We start from the raw sequence: 20,362 nt of genomic DNA, 5'->3' as shown, positions 1-20,362 counted from the left end.
CCACGCAGGCCCTCCCCTCTCCCCGCCATTTCCCCTTCTCTTACAATTTTAGTCTTATTAATTTTGAAGAACAGATATGCCCACAATAGCCCAGCAAGGAAAATGTTTTCTGTCCTTTTGAGATGAGAAAACTGAATCTTAGGGCGTGTACGTTACTTAACTCGCTCAGCTTGTAAATGGCAGAGTAAGAATTTAAATCAGGTGCGTTAAACTCTTCCTACATAAAAGTCCATTATTTTTCCCTCACTTTAGGTCACATGATAACCGGGAAGGTGAGGTATTCTGGCAGCAGCTAATTGTTTAACTAGATTTTTACTCATTCCAATACAGAGGTACTTATTTTTACTGTCTTGGTGTATTTTCTCTGTCATCATTTTTCCTTTATTCTTTTTGCGCATTGTAATTCTGTTGCATGTACTGTATTCGTTCAACATCGTAACCTTGTTAAATATTATTGTATATCCTATTTTACCATGTGAATAGTTGAGTAGGCAAGTATTTTTAAAAGTATTCACAAGTAATGAAGTGTTTTGTATATACTTCAACTATACCTCAGATTATTTCTGTAAGATGATTTTTACGATACAATTACTAGGTGAAGAGAAATGTGTGTTTATAAGACTTACCTACCTACTCCATGAACACCAATTGCTTTTCCAGCGAGATCATAATTATAGTAGATTCCCACCTGTAATGTGAACGTTGAATATGATTGTCAAAATGCTTGTGGTATTTTTTGTACTGTCTTATGGAAATCTGCAAACATATACAAAAGTAGCGAGAATATATGTTTGTTAAGTTTTTATTTTAATTCCAGTTGGCTACCGTACAGTCTTAGTGTGCAATATAGTGATCCAACACGTCCATCCGTCACCGGGCGCTGGTCATCACAGGTGCACTCCTTCATCCCCATCACCTATTTCACCCATCCCCCCACCTCTTCCCCTCTGGTAACCATCTGTTTGTTCTACGTAGAGAGAATATTATAGGGAATTTCTGAACTGTCCCATCTCATTTGCTTTAATAGTTACCGGCATTTTGCTGATCTTATCTGTCCTTCTGCCCAACTGACTTTTCCCTCTCTCTCCCGCTTCCTGACTTTGTTTTTGCTAGACTGTTTTAAAACATCTCAAATACTATTTTACATATTAAGTTTTCAGAATTCGTTATTTCATAACTGAAATGCCATTATCATCCTGCAAAGGAATGGGAATTCTTCAATATGATCTATACCTAATCCATCTTTAGATTTCTACACTTCAAAAATGTTTTTTTTTTTTGGGGCGCCTGGGTGGCGCAGTCGGTTGAGCGTCCGACTTCAGCCAGGTCACGATCTTGCGGTCCGTGAGTTCGAGCCCCACGTCAGGCTCTGGGCTGATGGCTCGGAGCCTGGAGCCTGTTTCCAATTCTGTGTCTCCCTCTCTCTCTGCCCCTCCCCCGTTCATGCTCTGTCTCTCTCTGTCCCTAAAATAAAGACGTTGAAAAAAAAAAAATTTAATAAAAAAAAAAAATGTTTTTTTGATAATAGTTTGATTCAGAATCCAAACACATCCACATGTTACATTTGATTATTATGCCTTTTACTTCTCTTTTAATAAGTAGTATTCTTCCTCTCTTTTTGAAGCCATTTGTTAATCTAGCTCATTGTTCTGTAGAATGTTTATTTCTCCGAATTTAGCTGATTGTTTTTCTTACAGTATTTTTCTTTTCTCTCTGTCCCCCATGTTACCTGTAAATTGGTAACCGTAGGTAGAGGTAGAGTCTAATAAATCTGGATTTGTGTTTTTCGGGGGAGGTGGGTGAGAATATTTTCTAGGTATACTTCCGGTTGAAACACCTAGAGACACGAGTCTAGCGTTGTGACAAGCGATGGGTGTGTTCGTGTTTGTCGGCTTAGTTTATCTGCCAGATTTCTTCTCCTTATTTTAGCGTGTCTTGATGTCTAGATCCATCATTTCATTGTCAAATTGTTATTTTCCATACTCTGTCTGTAGTAATAGCTTTTCTATAAAAGGTGTTTCTTTATCATTGGTCACCCTGAAGTATGATTTATGTAGGAAAGAGAGGATAAATGCTTAAATCCTTTCCATTTTTAGTTTCAGAATGAGTTGCTACTGTAAGTCACTGAGGATTTGTCCTTCCTTTTCTGTATCATTGTGAACGTGAACATTTATGGGCTTTATGCTAAGTGTTTATTCTTTTGATGCGCAAACTGCCCCATCTTAGTCATGGAAGCCCCTTCAGGCTGATTTCTTTGCCCTTTTGACATGGTCTTTCTTATTAGTATTTGATAGCTTCTTTGCTGTATGAACATGTCTGTGTTCTAGGCTTAGGTGTTAGTACATTTTCTACTTTAGACCTTTGGACTTCGCCAAAGGTTCCTTTTAGAAACTACAACATGGGCGTACGATGATTCTAGTCGACTCTAGAGTTAGAAGGTCCACCTCCACAAGACTGCTCTCACTTTGGATACTGGCCACCTGTTGGGTGGTGTCCAGGCCCGCCCTCACTTCAGGTCAGCTGACTACAAATTCGGGTCCCCACAACCACCTTCTGGCTCGAGAATTCCCCTAGAGTGGATCACAGACTTTGGGGAAAATGCTATACTATTTATGGTTTCATGTAGTGAAAGGATACAAATTAAAATGAAAAGCAGGCAAGGGAAGAGTACATAGAGCAGCGTGTGGAAGAGAGCGGAGCTCTGGTTGCCCTCCCCCATGGTCGGGGACAGCATTCCTTTCTCTTAGCCAGAGGGGGTGACACTACCTAGAGTAATGCTCACCCCGAGAGCTTACCTGGGCCTTTGGTGTCCAGAGTTTTTATTGGGCCCTATCACCTTTACAAGGCGGCTGACTTCACTCTCTGGCTCTTCCTGGAGGCCCAGCTAATGTCCTTTGGTCTCCATTTTTTCTGGAGACGGGAGCCGATACCGTGTGTCCTACCAGCCCTGTCGTAAATCCCGTCGTTAGACTCTTCTAAAACCTGCGGACAAAGACACTCCTATCAAGCAGGACATTCCAGAGACCTGCAGTTCCCCTCCTTGTAGCCAGGGTTCAAGGCCACACCTCTCTTTGGACAAGATTGATTCTTTACTACACAAGACAGTGTGGGCACTTCGTGCTCTAGGGTTGTCACTGCCTCTATTTCAGGGGGCTGTGCAGTGTGTGTTTTGTGCAAAGAGACATTTTTGGGTCGAACGTTTCTAAAGTCCTTTCTTTTTGTATTGTATTTCTTCCCTTAGATTAAAAATCTAGGGATCTTAGGCTGGAACTCTTGTTTGTTTGGTGGGTGAAGATCTCTTTTTGAGATTTGTATTTCTTTGATTACTGAAGAGGTTTCATGTATTTTTCTCACTGGTTAACTGTTTCAGTAACTTTCTCTTGCACTATTTATTGTGGATTTTTGCGGTTTTCTTACTAATTAATAGGAACTCCTTTAAAAAAAAACAACAAAGCCATTAACCCTTAAGCACTCGTTGTAACACTGTCCCACGCGCCAGTTTTGAGGAGAAAGATCACGTCCTTTGATACTCAAATGGTGAAGCAGGTAACGGAAAGATTCATCCTTTTTTTTGGACTTCACGCTTCCCCAAAGTCAGAAAATGAATGATCACTGTGACCTGCCCAGAGTCCTGTCATCTGTTAGAAAGCAAGCCAGGAAATTGGGCCTGTCTCCTGGAGGGCTTCCTGTTTGCTCCTGCTGCTGTCATTTCCATGCGGTGTTACCGTTGCACCCAGCGTGTCTCCCGAGAGGCTTCAGCTCTTGGCTGTTTGGTGCCTGGTGATAAGCCGGGGTGTGCAAGCTCTCGCTGAGCTGGCCGCGGTTGCTCAAGGCTTAGAGCAGAAGCCGCCAAACTTTTTCTGTAAAGGATCAGATAAGTATTTAGGCCTTGCTGGTGAAGAGGCAAGATCAAGGCTATTAAGTAGGTGTTTACATCACGAGAGAAAAAACTCCTGCCTTGCCCTGTCCCGTGTGTCCAGAATGGGCCATCCAGGGTGCTGGGCACGCTTTGTGTTCAGTTGCCATCGGTTGAAGCTTTTTTTTCTGGACACACGGGGGCCACCTGAGGGATAGGGGCCTGGCAGGCTGGGGGTAGAGGCCAGTCGGTAAGTTTTACTCTCTGTCCAGAGGCTCCCAGATCCTGAGGTGCCCTTCTTCCTGAAGGTGCGGCAGGAGGCCAGGTGACCTGGGGCTCCCGTTCCAGGACTGGTTTCACTCCTTGCCGCCAGCGGAAGCTGCAGAGTCCCTGACGTGGCGGTGGCCCCAGTGTGTACCCTGAGTAGCGAACACAGCACTGGGAGTGGAGGTGGGTCTTTGCAACTCCACCTGTCCCTTGGAACGGTGCCCCCACAGCCTGTGTGGGCTGCAGAGCAAAGGAGGTCACTGGCAGCATTTTCACTCGCCCGTGTTCTTCTTGGCTACCATGGACAGGTTCTTCTGTGTACATCCCTTTATCTGTGAAGTTTTCGGAGAAGCCCACCGTGCAAAGATGACCCACAGTATGGAAGAATTTCCAGTCTTTGCGGCGTGCAGGGAACCGTGTTATCTGTGTACCCAAGGGAATCTTGTTCTCCCATAACCTGGGTGCACACCAGTTCTTGGATGGTGACTTTTCATTTGAAAACGTTACCGTGTTAAATTTTGAAGTGTTCTGCCATCCCACCCCCCTTACTTAATTTTAGAATCTTTTTCTATTATCTTTAGGAAAATGAAGACTTTTTTTTAATGTTTATTTATTTTTGAGAGAGAGAGAATGTGAGCAGGGGGAGAGGCAGAGAGAGAGGGAGACACAGAATCCGAAGCAGGCTCCTGGCTCTGAGCTGTCCGCACAGAGCCCGACGTGGGCCTCAAACCCACTGACTGAGATCATGACCTGAGCCGAAGTCGGACGCATAACCTCCTGAGCCACCCAGGCACCCTTAGGAAAATGAAGACTTAAAACTGGTTGTAGAAAGTGATAGAATTGTTGAGTGTGTGAGGGGGGATGAGTATTGGGATTTGTAAAGGAACAATAAAATAGCAAGTCATGGGATGTGCTTCCTAGATGTTTTAGCAGCACGTTCATGTTCTCCTTTCCTTCAATCCATCCATCAATCGATGATCCCGCCATCGATTTGAACTCTGGTTGTTTTTGTTACGTGACTTTGAGAGATGAGTTAACTTTTTTTAGAATCCACAGTTTTGTTATTGAGTTGATGGGGATAACACCAACCCTTCTCACAGTAGAAATTGTGAGGATATGTAGCTGGTATAGGTCTTCAGTTCATGTTTCCAATCAGCGGTAGTTATTGCTAAGTCAACAATATCCGTATCATTAAAGAATAAAACATAGAAGAGTGCAAGCATATGTTTTGGAATTGTTTTTAAATATAAATAATTGCATTTTTGTAGCTATTCTTTTTGAAAGTAGATGGAGTTTGTGTAGATATAAAATTTTCATGTTGCCCAGTAGGATGTAGGCTTCATGAGAGTAGGCGATTTTATCGTATTGTTTGCTCTTTAACATCTGAAGCGAAGAAAATGCCTCGGGTATACTATATTCTCAGGTGAAATTTTTATTGAATTAATGTTGTAAACTGAGGTGGGTTCAGACTCTTGGATCTCATATTTATTAAGTTTCTACCTTTAGGCAAGTCGAGTAATCTCTGAATCTGTTTCCTCACCTTCAAAAGAAAACAGTAATAATATGGATATCTTCTGTTACGAAAACTAAGGGAAACGTTGCATATAAAACTACTGAGCATAATGGCTGGCATTTAACGAACCACTCAGTGTTAGTGATGCTTATTTTATGTGCCGTGTACTTAGGACGTATGAAGTGAATAAGGAAGATTTTGTGGTCATGGAAGCTGTTAGCCTGGGTTGTTTTGTTTTGCTGTTCCCTTTTTTATTTTATGTTTCTGGTTTTGTTTTCTTTTTAATTTCAATTTTAGTTTACTTGACACAGAGTGTTTTATTAGTTTCAGGTGTATCATGTAGTAATTCAACAATTCTACACATTACTCAGTGCTCATCATAAGGGAGCTCTTAATCCTTTACCTGTTTATTTCACCCGTCCCTCCGCCCTCTTCCCCTCTGGTAACCATCAGTTTCTTCTCATAAAAAGTCTGTTTTTTTGTTTGTTTATTTTTTTCCTTGTTCGCTTGTTTTGTTTCTTACATTCTATATATGAGCGAGATCATATGGTATTTGTCTTTCTCTGAATGACTTATTTCACTTATAAAGATACCCTCTAGAGCTATCTGTGTTGTTGCCTAGATCTATCTGTGTTGTTGCAAATGGCAGGATTTCACTCTTTTGTGACTGTGTGTGTGTGTGTGTGTGTGTACATCATCTTTATCCATTCATCTATGAGTGGGCACTCAGGCTGCTTTCATAACTTGGCTATTGTAAATAATGCTGCAGTAAACATAGGGGTGCACATATCTTTTCCAATTAGTCTTTTTATATTCTTTGGGTAAATACCCAGTAGTGGAATTACTGGATCATATGGTAGTTCTATTTTTACTTTTTTGAGGAGCCTCCATGCTGTTTTCCACAGTGGCTGTGCTAGTTTGCATTCCCACTAACTGCAGGAGGATTCCTTTTTCTCCACATCCTCGCCAGCACTTGTTGTTTCTTGTGTTGTTGATTTTAGCCATTCTGACAGGTATGAGGTAATATCTCATTGCGGTTTTGATTTGTGTTTCCCTGATGATGAGTGATGTGGAGCATCTTTTCATGTATCTGTTGGCCATCTTGTAGGTCTGGAGAAATACATGTTCATGTCTTTTTTTTTTTTTTTTTAATTGGATCATTTGGGGTTTTTTGGTGTTGAGTTATAGAAGTTCTTTATGTATTTTGGATATTTACCACTTGTCACACATGTCATTCACAAATATCTTCCCCTGTTCAGTAGCTCGTCTTAGTTTTCTTGACTATTTCTGTTGCCGTGCAGACACTGTTTATTTTGATGTAGTCCCAATAGTTTATTTTTGCTTTTGTTTCCCTTGCCTCAGGAGACATACCTAGAAATAAGTTGCTATAGTTGATGTCAGACAAATGGGTACCTGTGCTCTCTTCTAGGATTTTTAAGGTTTCAGGTCTCACATTTAGGTCTTAATCCAGTTTGAGTTTATTTTTGCGTATGGTGTGAAGAAAGTGGTCCAAGTTTCATTGTTTTGCATGTAGCTGTCCAGTTTCCCCAACACCGTTTGTTGAAGAGACTGTCTTTCCCACTGCATATTCTTGCCTCCTTTGTTGAAGATTAATTGATCATATAATTGTGGGTTTATTTCTGAGCTCTCTGTTTGGTTCTCTTGATCTGCGTGTCTCTTTTTGTGCCAGGACCATACTGTTTAGGTTACTGTAGCTTTGTAGCATATCTTGAAATCTGGGATTGTGATCCCTCCGGTTTTGTTCTTTTTTTCAGGGTTGCTTTGGCTATTTGGGGTCTTTTGTGGTTCCATACAAATTGCAGGATTGCCAGTAGGCTGACTTACCACTGGGGTGGTAAGACCATGGAGCAGTTATGATTCATTTTACTACTTAGATTTTTCTCTTATGCTTTCTAGCCTACATCCTGGGTGGTAGTTGGCAATAAATGAGGATTTAGAGAGTGAAGCCTCAGAAGGAGGCCTCTCGTCAAAGTCGCCAGTTCAAGGGCTTTAAATAATACGTAATGGAGGAAGACATTGGGTGTTCTATCAGGTAGGTCCGGAGGTGCTTCTCAAATGATTGTCATTGCCATCACTTAGGACTGTTAGAAATGAGCTAAATGACAAAAGACAAGTAGTGTTATCCAGTCTGCCTGTACAGTGGAGCAAAAGCATAGCCCAGGTCTGGGGCCACAGCAATCAAAACTCTCCTTGAAATCCTTGAAATCGTCTTACGTTATTCATGAATTATGCATATAGACTGATTCTCACATACGCTTTGTGTAGCTGTTTTTGTAAGCATTGTTAACGATTGTGCTTTTTAGGTTGAGCTGTTACTCAGGGTGAGCACCAGGTGAAGAGATTGGTGTTCCTTCAAAGGCACATAGTAGCTGCTGTATTTATCAGAGTTTCCCTTATTTACTGTAAGGATGACGGAATAGGAGAATGGCACTAGGACATCTTTACAGTAATTTCTAAAGCCTCTGATGAACTATGGGCAGTATTATACCTAGATCATGAAAAGAAAAAGATGGATGAAGTATTCCAGATTGAAGGAGATTAAATAGATTTAACGATTAAATACAGCATATTATCCCGAATTGGATCCTAGATTGAGGGGGAAGACTGGTATCATTGGGGCAATAATTTGAGTATGGACTGTGGATTAGATAAGAATATGGCATCTATGTTAAATTTCATGATTTGATGAGTGAACTCTGGTCATGTATGAGAAAATTCTTGCTGTTAGGATGTATGCATCCTGAAATATCTATGAAGAATGAGCCACTCTGTCTGCAGGTTACTCTTAGATAGTTCAGAAAAATACGTCTTGTGCGTATGTATTTATGTGTATATGTTTATTTGTATAAATACATGTGTATCTAGAGAGAGAGGTGGGGGAGGGAGGGAGGGGGGCAGGCATGGAGCATTAAGTGGCCCAAATGATAAAGCAAATGGAGCACAATGTACCGAGTTGGTAACATTGGGTAAAGGGTGCAAGGGAGTTTCTTGTACTATTTCTGTAACTTTTCACTGAGTGTGAAGTTATACCAAAACAAAAAAGGTAAACAATATTTAAAAGGAAACAACAGTAAAAACTTCGAATACTGTAGTGATTATGACAAACATTTTATATTTAGGCTCACAAATGTTGTGTCTTGTACTGTTTCACTCCACCTTCGCAGGACAGTCTTAATCTCATCCCCATGACCCTGTTTAAATGTAACCTACATAGAGCTCTACTTTGATTATCCACATCCAAAGTAGGTCCTTCTTGGTACCCACGCTCCTCTTTCGTTGCATTTATTGCAACTTATGTTTGCTTTCTTTGCGTTTAATTTCTTTTTCTCCTTCAAGATTGTGATCACCACCAGGGGAAAGATCTTGTCTGTTTTGTTCACAGAATACATAAACTCAGTAAGTGTTTGTTCTGTGTAGATGAATTAATGAATTAATGAATCATCTCTGGTACCGATATTCCTTCCATTTTAGTCACCGTACTTTTAGCTACCGAATCCTTCAGAAAACAAGAGAACTTCGTTTAACCTGTAAGATAAAGTGTACTCTTGGATTTGGGCGGGGGGGGGGGGGGGGAGGGTGGTGAGGTCCCACCCAAACCCTGGAGAGTTGGCAGAGGAGAAGGAGCCCAAGCAGGGGTACTAGGGTTGTTCATTGAATTCTTACTCCCCGCCGAGTGCTGTGCTAATATGTACTTTTTTCTCCCTTAATTCTCATAATATCCCTGTGATGTGGGGTGCTGTGTTTATTATCTTTTGCTGAGTATAAGAAACGTTTCAGTCCACACTTTCCGGGCATAAGTCAGCTGGGTCCTGTGTATGGAGGTCTGTCAGAAGATCGCAGTGAACGCGTCTGCCGGGGCCGGGGTCTCGTCTGAGGCTCAGCCAGCGAGGGATCCCGCTTCCAGGCTCAGTGGTGGTTGTCAGGGTCAGCTCCTCGCAGCCCGTCAGACCCAGAGCCTCAGCCTCTTCCCGAGGCTGACTTCAGTTTCTTGCCACACGGGCCCCTCCGTGGCAGCTCATTGCTTATCGGAGCTGGCAAGGGAGGGAGTCAGCGGGCACCGGGCAAGTTACAATCTTGAACAGCAGTCGTGTGACATCTCGTTAACCTTGCCGTATTTCATCGGCTGGACACAGACCATGGGCCCTGCCCACGCCTCGTAGAAGTGGGGTGTCACCAGGGTGTGGATTCCCCGGGGGTGTCACTGGGGTGTGGATTCCCGGGGGTGTCACCGGGGTGTGGATACCTGGGGGCGGAGGGGTGATTTTAGAGGCTGCCTGCCACAGGTCCCACTTTTCTTCATTTTATGAAACAATAAGTCCAGACCGCTTAAAAAAGTTGCCCAAGATCCTATACGAGTAACGGGGCCAAAATCACACCCCGAGGCGGTCAGGCTCCACAGCTGGGCTCTTTTTTACCATTATATTTTAAGAACTAAGAAATGGCTATAGAATTTGACAGTTTGGGAGAGTTCTTTAGAGACTTGTGTTTTAGGTCTTTTAATGGAGGGCTATGGGTCAAAATTACACTCTTGTGGTTTCAGTGAACGTGCAGGTAGGAAGGCAGACAGACTGAGTTTCAGGAGGGAATTTTTAAAGGAAGAGAACAATAACCATACGTTGTCATATACTGAATTATTTCTCTGTGATAATCCAGAAATTCTTCTTTTCCAGTTCACTGAGTTTAACCAGTAATGCCATTCAGTTGCCAATATCAAGCAAAGCAAACATAAGCCAGTTTTAATCTGCTTTTTAAGAAAAGTGGTAGTCCTTTTCATAGTGCCTGACGGTAAGTCACCGTTCCTAAATTCATAACTGTTTTTTATCTAGCGCATGTAAAATAATGATTTTACAAACGTTATTTTAAGGCTGGCTTCGTTTTTTCCTTCTTCCCTGATGATTTTCCTCCAAAAGAGCATAAAGAAAGATATATTCTGGCATCTAGGACTTGATTATCTTTCATCACTTTCATTAATTAGGTGGAATTTTACTCTACTTGTTAAAATGAAATGCTAGATCTTGAAATCTGTCCCTTCTAATAAATGAGGAAGTTTATTTTTTATGTGAGGTTTTGACTTGGACAGCTAGTTAGTGGCAGAGTTGTTTTGAATGTTCTCTTCTCCAGACCTGTGCACTTGCCACTGTTCAAGGAGATGATATAACTGTTAGGGTCACGGTTTCTCGTGGAGCATTTCTAACTCAGTGTGGAGGTGGAATTTAGATTAAGAGACAGCTGGTGGAAGGAGTTGGAACTAACTCATTTCCCCTAACTTGCAAGTAGTGGCTACTCTTACTTGCCTTTAGTGAGTTTAACCTTAAGACAGCTTTTTATTGTTCTAAGGAGCCAGCTGGGGAGGAACTTTCTGAGTTAGGAAGATCTTTGATCAAATGTTTAATTTTAATTCTTAATACAGAAAGGTACATGAGAACAGTGTGAAATGTACACATAATTTTTGTTCTAATTGCTGACCTCTTCCTTAAAGCTAATTTTTAAAATGTAGAACAGTTATGCATTTTATTAGTCTCACTACTGTTGATTTTTTGTAGCAGTGGGTTTGCCGAATTGTCTGGTTAACCATCTTAGATCTCAAAAACTTTGTTGTCGTCGTCGTCGTTGTGTGGTACAACTACACCATGTGTTATGGGAGGATATTTGTATTTGTTGTTGTGTTTGTAAAACTGACCGTTCTTCTTATCTGTTTCTGTTAGTAACCAGATCAGAGTGTGAGGTATAAGCTCACAGAATCCAGAGAAATCATCATGAAGTTATATGTATTTCTGGTTAACACTGGAACTACCCTGACATTTGACACTGAACTTACAGTGCAAACGTAAGCTGTATTTCATTCATTGTCATCAGTTTCGCATTTTGTATATGCAAAAAGTTAAAGTATTGATTTGGAGAAAACTTTTTTTGTTAAATAAGGGTAGCGATATCTGAAACCTTCGGTCTCCGCATATTACGTGTATAATTGCCATCCTTCCTCAAATGCTGAAGTTAAATTCATAAAATTATGCTTTGTTGCATTTGTGTGAATATATTATTCATGATAAACAGACTTACCCACAAACGAACCGATTTCTATCAAATAGAAGTTTTCATAGTTGATTGCTCGTCTTAAGTTTCCCAGGACACCACTAAGGAAATTACTGCTAGCTACATAAAGCAATATTGTCGGTCCCATGTATTTTGGTGGTTGATTTTTATTCCTTTGTATGAATAAAGTCAGTGGTATTTGTTTTGTTTGTTGTTGCGAGAATAAAATCAGTTTAATATTTTTAACCAATTTAGGAAGACTCCTACATCTTAATAACTCTCCAACTTTACGGGGAATTCAAATATTTGACTAATGAATGCCCTCCTATATTTGTGAAAGGTGGGGAGAGGTGTCGGGGGCAGCGAGGCTACGTTTTGGGGCCAAACAGCAAGAGAGGAAATAGTAACAACTATTCCTGCTTATATTTTGGCCCTAACAGCAAAGACTGGATAGCAGTACAGAATAAATAAATCTGACACGGAAGATATTATGAATAATTTGTGGAATTAATATTCTTAGTTTTAAAAGTGGAATTTGAATTTATTTTCTTTCTTAAAGTCCTAGTTTTTATAAAATACAATTTTACCTGTAAAGCAATGATTTTCTGAAAGATAGGGAAAGGAAGCAGTTTCTTGATTTATACTTCATGTAGTTTGTGTAATGTGATGTGGGGATTTTAACAGACATCTGTGTTCTGAGAATTTTAACAGACCTGATGCTAATTTGAGCATATTCCTTTGCTATGTTATATAAAGAGCACAGAAATAAATATGTCTACTGCCTGTATTTTATAGACTTACTTTTAGATGTACCACATGGTTGATTTATTCACCTAAGAGATCAGCCAGCTTATGGAGTCTAATTCCAGAAACAAGGTTATATTTTCTACTACTGTTTTGGGGAAAGTTTTGAGAGTGAAATTAATTCGTATCTATCAGGTATTTTCACACAGTGCCACTTCGATACTGAGGACTTTGTCCCTGGGAAATGTAAATAACTAGTATTTTTTGTGCCTCCCCCCGAAAGTGTGGCAGACCTCAAGCATGCCATTCACAGCAAATACAAGATTGCTATTCAGCATCAGGTGCTGGTGGTCAACGGAGGAGAATGCATGGCTGCGGACCGAAGAGTGTGCACCTACAGTGCTGGGACGGTACGTGTCGCGAGCCCTTGCACACAGACGCACGCGCTCCGGCTCCCCGCCCAGGGAGCTGGGAACTCGGCGTCCGGGAGTAAGGGGTGTCTGCCTCCTGTGTTGAGGGCAGTGCGCGCGGTCGGTATTTCACAGCGTTTCACCGGAGTTTCTTTGGCTGTCTTATTGCCACAGGACACAAATCCGATTTTTCTTTTTAACAAAGAGATGATCTTATGTGATCGTCCACCCGCTATTCCGAAAACGACCTTTTCGACAGAAAATGACATGGAAATAAAAGTTGAAGAATCTCTTATGATGCCTGCAGTTTTTCACACCGTTGCGTCAAGGACACAACTTGCGGTGGTAAGATAAAAATCATCATAGTTATTTTTTGTGATTATTGTCCTTCTTTACATCTAGTGTGGTTTAAGGTTAAAAGTGGGTTACTTAACAAAACGATGTCTTATTCGAATACTTGGTAATATTTTCACGAGGTTTCAGCTTATTTTAGGCATCGATGAATGTTCTAACAAATGGATAGTTCCTAAAAGCATTCCAATCTAAACAACACAGAGAACAAATGGGTGGTTGCCAGCGGGGACGGGTGTTGGGGGATGGGTGAGGAAGCCGGGGAGATGCAGCTTCCAGTTATGGAATGAATTAGTGGGAATATAAGGTACAGCATAAGGAACATGGTGATATTACCGTAGAAGTGGATGGTGACAGATGGTGGCTGTGCTTGCGGGGAGCACAGCCCAACGCGGAGAGTTGTACACCTGAAAGGAATGGAACCTCGTGTGTCAGCTATCCTCGCGTAGCTAGCAAAAACGCATTGTTAGACAAAACACAAAAATAACAACGTGAGGAGATGTTTTGCTGGTCGATATGTCTGGTTTTCAGATTCCTACATTGCTAGTCATTCGACATTTGCAAACAGTTACAAGATTTTAGAGTGGAAGAGCTGTTTTAACCATGATTTCTTCACTTCTTTCCTAAATGATGGTATGCAGGTGATGGTTTCTGAACACTGCTGTGATGAGTAAAGTTACCTGTGTTAGAGTAGACAGAAGCAAAGGGAGAGCTTACACAATTCTTTTTTTTTTTTTTTTTTAACGTTTATTTATTTTTGAGACAGAGAGAGACAGAGCATGAACAGGGGAGGGGCAGAGAGAGAGGGAGACACAGAATCCAAAACGGGCTCCAGGCTCTGAGCTGTCAGCACAGAGCCCGACGCGGGGCTCGAACTCACGGATCGTGAGATCGTGACCTGAGCTGAAGTCGGCCGCTCAACCGACTGAGCCACCCAGGCGCCCCAACACAATTCTTAAAAATGTGATTCTTTCTTCCATATCCGCATTTAGGTCCTGGAGGAGAACAAAGTCTCTTTACAATACATGCCTCTTACGTTGCTTCTGTAATTTCCGTGGGTCGTTGCACAGGCCTCTTTCGTTTTCCTTTTTGAATTGCCAGTACTTCGCTGTGATCCTGGCCCTAAACTGTCATCAGCAAGACACGTTTACTTTACTTTCCGACACGGAAAAATGTTATCTTTAGAACCACACAAGAGGATTTATCATTTATAAAAATAAACAGATTAACAAAATATCAAGTCTTAAACGTTTGCTTTTGTAAGTAAATCTCGGCCGTTTGTTTTAGTGTAGCATATACATTTGTGAAAACTACCCCATTTTTCACATAGGATACAACATAAAAAGAGAATAACTTCCTATTTCTGGGACATACTTGATAAGCATCAGTCTAGAAATGTTTTTGAGAAGGCAAAGTTGCTTTAAAAGAACAAATTGTGTAAACTGAATTTCTGTAAGAGTCCTTTAGATTTGTTCTATGATTAACTCAAAAGAGCAAGAATATTGGTATACAAATAAACTAATAAAACTTTAGCCTACACATTTAAAAAGTAACGTTTTTTGATTTGGATGAAAAATATAATACTAAGAAAAATGTACAAAAATCAAAGGATCATCAAAGAGGACATGTAGCTTTTAAGTGAGAGACAAGTCAAAAAGAATAAGTAAAACTAGATTGAATGAAGGCATGATATTAAAATGCATTATATTAAAACAATTTAAATAAATAGAAGATGAAGTGCGGATTGATCTAGAAATAAACAGTCCTAGCAGTATCTAGTGATGCAAGTTGACATGTTAAAAACTACTGAAGGTTCTTCCAGGCAAGGATCAACACAGAAATAGGAGGGGGGGGGCATAAAGAGTAGCAGTGATTGAATAATAACTTCATTAATCTAGCAAAAATCTAGAAACGATGTAATACAAGCAATACTAAGCATAAAGTAATGAGAGTAATACAATCCAGTATACCGCTTGTTAATTAATTTAGCCAACTTTCTTTTTGTAGAAAGATACATGTACAAGAAAATTTTAATGGCAGTATTTATATATGACAAAGTGGATATCAAAACATTAAACAGAAAAAAGTGAAATTTATAATAAATTATGAGAGGGGCGTCTGGGTGGCTCAGTCAGCTAAACCTGACTTCGCTCAGGTCATGATCTCGTGGTTTGTGAGTTTGAGCCCCGTGTTGGGCTCTGTGCTGACAGCTCGGAGCCTGGAGCCTGCTTCGGATTCTGTGTCTCCTTCTCTCTGTCTGCCCCACCCCCGCTCATGCTCGCGTGCGCGCTCGCTCGCTCTCTCTCTCTCTCTCTCTCTCTCAAAAATAAAGCAACATTAAAAAAAATTTTTTTTTTAATTTATGAGACAGGTAAGTCAGATCTGTCTTGGCCTGTCAACACGGCTAAATGCTAATAATTTCAGGAAAACTTAATAAAATATAATGATGTATAAAATGTAATGACATGTTCATACTAGAATTATTTCCTATAGCCAAATGGTAGAAACAACCCAACTGTCCACCAGTGGATGAAGAAACAGAATGTGGTATATCCATACAATGGGATATTATTTAGCTTTGTCTGGAAGGAAATTCTGATATTAACCATAATACGGAGGAACCTCGAGGGATAGATATGCTAAGTGAAATAAGCCAAACTCAAAGGACAGATATTTATACCATCCCAATTACACAAGGTACCTAGAAGCGTCAGATTCATAGAGACAGAAAATAGAATAGTTACCCAAGGCTGGGGGGTGAGGGAGGGTTGAGTTAATTGTTCATTGGCTGCAGTTTCATTCTGGGATGATGAAAAACTTCTGGAGATGGATAGTGGTCATGGTTGCGTGGCAGTGTGAATGACTTAATGCTACTGAATCATTCACTTAAAAATGTGTTAAAACAGTAAGCTTCATGTGTGTTTATAATAATTAAACAGTAAATTAAATATTTTAATGTCGCTCTCAAAATCAGAAAGCTCTTATGGGCTACATTTAGTTTTTGTATCCCAAAAATCCGGAATGTATTTATTTTTTCTTACAGATAAAACCAGAAGAGTATCAAAAGAATAATACATTTTAGTAGCAAAGAGGATATATTATTGCGATGCACGGGTGGTTCAGTATTTGGAAATTTATTAATTAATTGCCTCAGTCATTAATACAGGAGAAAGCAGAGAGTTGTGTTAAATTGTCCAGATGAGACATGTTAAAATTCAGCAGCTATTCCTTTTTTTTTTTTTTTTTTTAATTAAGTAAGCTCCACACCCAATGTAAGGCTTGAACTTATGATCCTGAGATCAAGTTACACGCTCTGCTGACTGAGCCAGCCAGGCACCCCCAGCAGCTATTCCTAACAAGTAAACTAGCTCTAGAAGGAAACAAAATAAATAAAATACAGAATTGGCCAAATATAGAAAATAATCCGCTTTCAAATCAGCAGAACATTAGAGCCATTTTTGCATAAATCGCCATCCGTCTATTCAGTATTCTTTTGGAACTGAGAAATGTACTGAAATAAGAAAATGAAAATGAAGTGGTAAAATTAATGGAAGAAAGTGAAAAACATCCATTTTAGTTGATGATACGGTTGTATATTTGGAATGTTCGAGAGGATTTAATAAAACTCTATCAAGAATTTTGATAAGGTGGCTTGGATATGTGATAAATATATAAACATTCACATTTCTCGGTACTGGGCCCTGCTTTGGAATAGAAATGGAAAATACATTGTAGTCTCAGTAGCAAGAAAAAATACATAACATGCTATTTAAGAACATAAAGTATAAATCAATGAAAAGACATACTGTTCCTAATATTTCCAATCATAACGTTAATATATTCATGCACTTAATGAATTGCACTCAGAGTTGCCACGATGAAGCATTTTTGCTTTGGAGAGTGAGGAGGAGCTCTTGAGTTTTTTTGTTCAGTTTGTTTTAAATAAAGTGGCCTTTAAGTTTATGGGGAAGGTTCAGTGTCCAGGAATATCTAGGAAAGTTAAGAGAAATAGGCAGGTAGAGGAAATAACGTCTTTCTCAGATTTTAAAACACACTTCAGAGCTACCGTAACCCAAACCATGAATATGTCCGTGCATTTTAAAAGGAAGTAGAGGTGCTACAACCATGACAGGAGTGTGATCTTTTAGATTCACCTTGCCAGAGTTGAAATTTGGTCACCCCAATTGTGGTGTGACCTTGGACTCAGATACCTTCATTAGTAAAATTAATAATAGGTTTTTGTTTACTGAGTTATGTACATATTAGAAAATGCACAAATTATGGGGCGGCTGGCTGGCCCAGTCGGCTAAGTGTCCAACTTCAGCTCAGGTCATGATCTCGCGGTCTGTGGGTTCGAGCCCCGCGTCAGGCTCTGTGCTGACAGCTCAGAGCCTAGAGCCTGCTTCCGATTCTGTGTCTCCCTCGCTCGCTCTCTGCCCCTCCCCCGCTCATGCTCTGTCTCACTCTCAAAAATAAACATTAAAAATTAAAAAAAAAAGTACAAATTATCGCACATTCATTTTTAGCACATTTTCACAAAGTGAAATTTTAAAATATGGTGTCACCCCAAGAAGTCCTCCTCCATGCTTTCTCCCAGTCATTATCGCTTTTCCATAAAATCAACCAATATCCTGACTTTAAAACCATAGATTGCTTTGCTTCTTTTAGAACCTTAAATAAATGGAATTATAGTTTGTTTTCTATTGTGTCTGGCCTCCTTCATTCATCTTATGTTCCTGATGAGATTCGTTCACGTAATTGCATGCGTTAATGGTTTGTATTCATTGCTGAGCAGTTTTCCATTGTTCAGATATGCCACGGCTTATTTATCTATAGATACTGTTTCAGGTTTTAGACTGTTGGGGCTCAGGCTGCTGTGAATATCTTTGCACGTTGTTTGCTAACGTGCTGCTAGCGTTTGAAGTGATTGTACCCACCATCGAATGTTCTGCTTGCTCAACAAACTCACTATACTTGGTTTTCTCGGTGCTTTTAATTTTAGTCGTTCTGATGGGTGGGAGGCCATTGTAATTTAATTTGTATTTGTTTGATAATTAATAAGGATGAGCAGGTTTCCATATGTTTATGAGACTCTTCATACCCGTTTTGTGAAGTTATTCTTCTAATTTCTTACTCGTTATTGGGTTGCTAATTTTTATGTAATTAATTTAGAGTGGACTTTATATCATCTTTATGTAAGCTGTGTATTTAAATGCTGAAAATATCTTCTGCCACTCTGTTGCTTGCCTTTTGCCTTTTCATTCAACTAATGGCGTGTCGTGATGAATTAAAATTCTTTGTTTAATGTCCACTTTGTCAATACTTTTGCTCTTGGGTCTTATTTAAGGAACATGTGCTTATCTCAGAGATACGAAGGCAGCAGCCAGGGTAGAGGTGCTGGTGTGTGTCTGCTATGCTGTCTTCCACGAGCGCTCCTTTTTAGAAAAACGTCTGTTACATTTGGATCTGTAGTCACCCATAATTGATTTTGATATTGTAGTAAAAATGGAAAATTCACTTTATGAATCAAGCACTGTACCTTTTAAATTTTAATAATGTGTATTGATCTCCTCATACCTTTATGAGATGTAAAGAAACTACTATTCACACCTATATGAGTATATAAAGATACTTCATCTTATTGAATGCTAAATGGATTGCGTTGTATAGACGCACATAATTTCTTGGTAGATAGACAGTGAGGTGGGTTCTATTTCATTTGATAGTTGAAATAAAGAACCTTTTAGTGTTTTTTTGTTCATTTCTTTAAGCTTTTATAGGGTAAGTTTCTACAAGATGAATCACTGCCTGACGATAGATGCCATTTTACTTTTAATAGTTATCTTTGAATTGTCCTCTGCAGATGCTCCACCAACATATAGTCCCAGCGGCGTTTCTTCCTCCTTTCTGTCGCAACAACAAACCGTAGTAATAAGATAAACTAAAACATTGCCTTGTCATGCTTTGTTTAAAATATATTTACACTGCATACATGCATACAGGTAAACATACATATGCAAACATTACCTTCTTTTACTGTGTTTCTTCCTTTTCGATACAGGAAATGTATGAAGTTGCCAAGAAACTTTGCTCTTTCTGTGAGGGTCTGGTCCATGATGAACACCTTCAACACCAAGGCTGGGCTGCAATCATGGCCAATCTGGAGGACTGTTCAAATTCTTACCAAAAGCTACTTTTCAAGTTTGAAAGTATTTATTCAAATTATCTGCAATCCATAGAAGACATCAAGTTAAAACTTACTCAGTATGTTTGCCATTAAAATGGATAAAACGTTTGGTTAAAGTACCTTCTCAGTTGTTTTAGTAACTGATTTCATTTCTGATAATTGCTTGTATAATAATTGTTCATTTTTTGAGACTTTTCTGATGACTTTTACGGATTCTGAAATTTTAAAATTATGGTCAATTTTATTCACCACCTGTTTTATGGATCTCCCACATTTCTTTTTCTTACCTTGTTTTCTTTATGTAAAGGGCTTAAGATACTTTGGAAATCATTTACAAACCCAAGAATCTTTGCCTCCTCCTTGCCCTGCTACCAACTTTACACTAAAGGCAAAATGTAAACCTAACACATCTAATGGAAACGGAAAAGTTTTCAAACATTTGGCAATCAAGGAAAATTTTGTTTTCGTCTTTAAATACTGCCATATGATGTAGGCTTGCTGAGATGGAAAGAAGCCATTGTGTTCTAGCTGGCGTTTAGGTGGTTTTCTGGTTCTTTGCATATAAGCACATCTGATAGCTAGTGGTTGTTTTGGAAAAGGGCTATAATGAATATAAAAACATAGCAATAATTCAGCATGAGTGTAGCCTCTATGTTGTGTGTGTTTGCTTTCAATTTTCTACATTCATTTTTTCATTTGTTTTTACATTTTTTGTTAACTTTGAATTGAATTGGAGAGAAGTAACATCTTCCTAATTCAAATGAACCTTATTAATTCAGATTTTTTATTTTGAGGTATGAATTAGATTTTGGCTTTGCCAATAGGACAGATCTCGGGAAGGAAGGGAGTGATTACTTAAGACTAGAAAGTCTTTAAGAGTTTGTTTATATGACAGCCTTTTCAACCGACTGTTGTTTGGAAAGTTCTCTTAGATACATTAGTTTCATGTAAGAGCTTAAAGCATTTCGCAGATGTTTTTA

General features: G+C 39.6%; 1 protein-coding gene across 3 annotated transcripts in view; it reads left to right on the top strand.

Annotated features, from left to right (window-relative positions):
• Positions 1-20,362, top strand: part of RB1CC1 (RB1 inducible coiled-coil 1) — a 93,871-nt gene that overhangs the window by 14,149 nt on the left and 59,360 nt on the right. For all 3 annotated transcript variants that reach the window (XM_043601067.1, XM_043601066.1, XM_043601068.1), the window contains exons 2-6: positions 10,328-10,442; positions 11,363-11,484; positions 12,718-12,844; positions 13,019-13,189; positions 19,257-19,459. In XM_043601067.1, coding sequence (XP_043457002.1) covers positions 11,414-11,484; positions 12,718-12,844; positions 13,019-13,189; positions 19,257-19,459 — 572 coding nt within the window. In that variant the 5' untranslated portion in view covers positions 10,328-10,442; positions 11,363-11,413. The remainder of the gene's footprint in view (positions 1-10,327; positions 10,443-11,362; positions 11,485-12,717; positions 12,845-13,018; positions 13,190-19,256; positions 19,460-20,362) is intronic.

Source organism: Prionailurus bengalensis, chromosome F2 (genome assembly GCF_016509475.1).
Source record: "Prionailurus bengalensis isolate Pbe53 chromosome F2, Fcat_Pben_1.1_paternal_pri, whole genome shotgun sequence".
Taxonomy (NCBI): Eukaryota; Metazoa; Chordata; class Mammalia; order Carnivora; family Felidae; genus Prionailurus; species Prionailurus bengalensis.
This window is presented reverse-complemented; position numbering and strand designations above follow the sequence as displayed.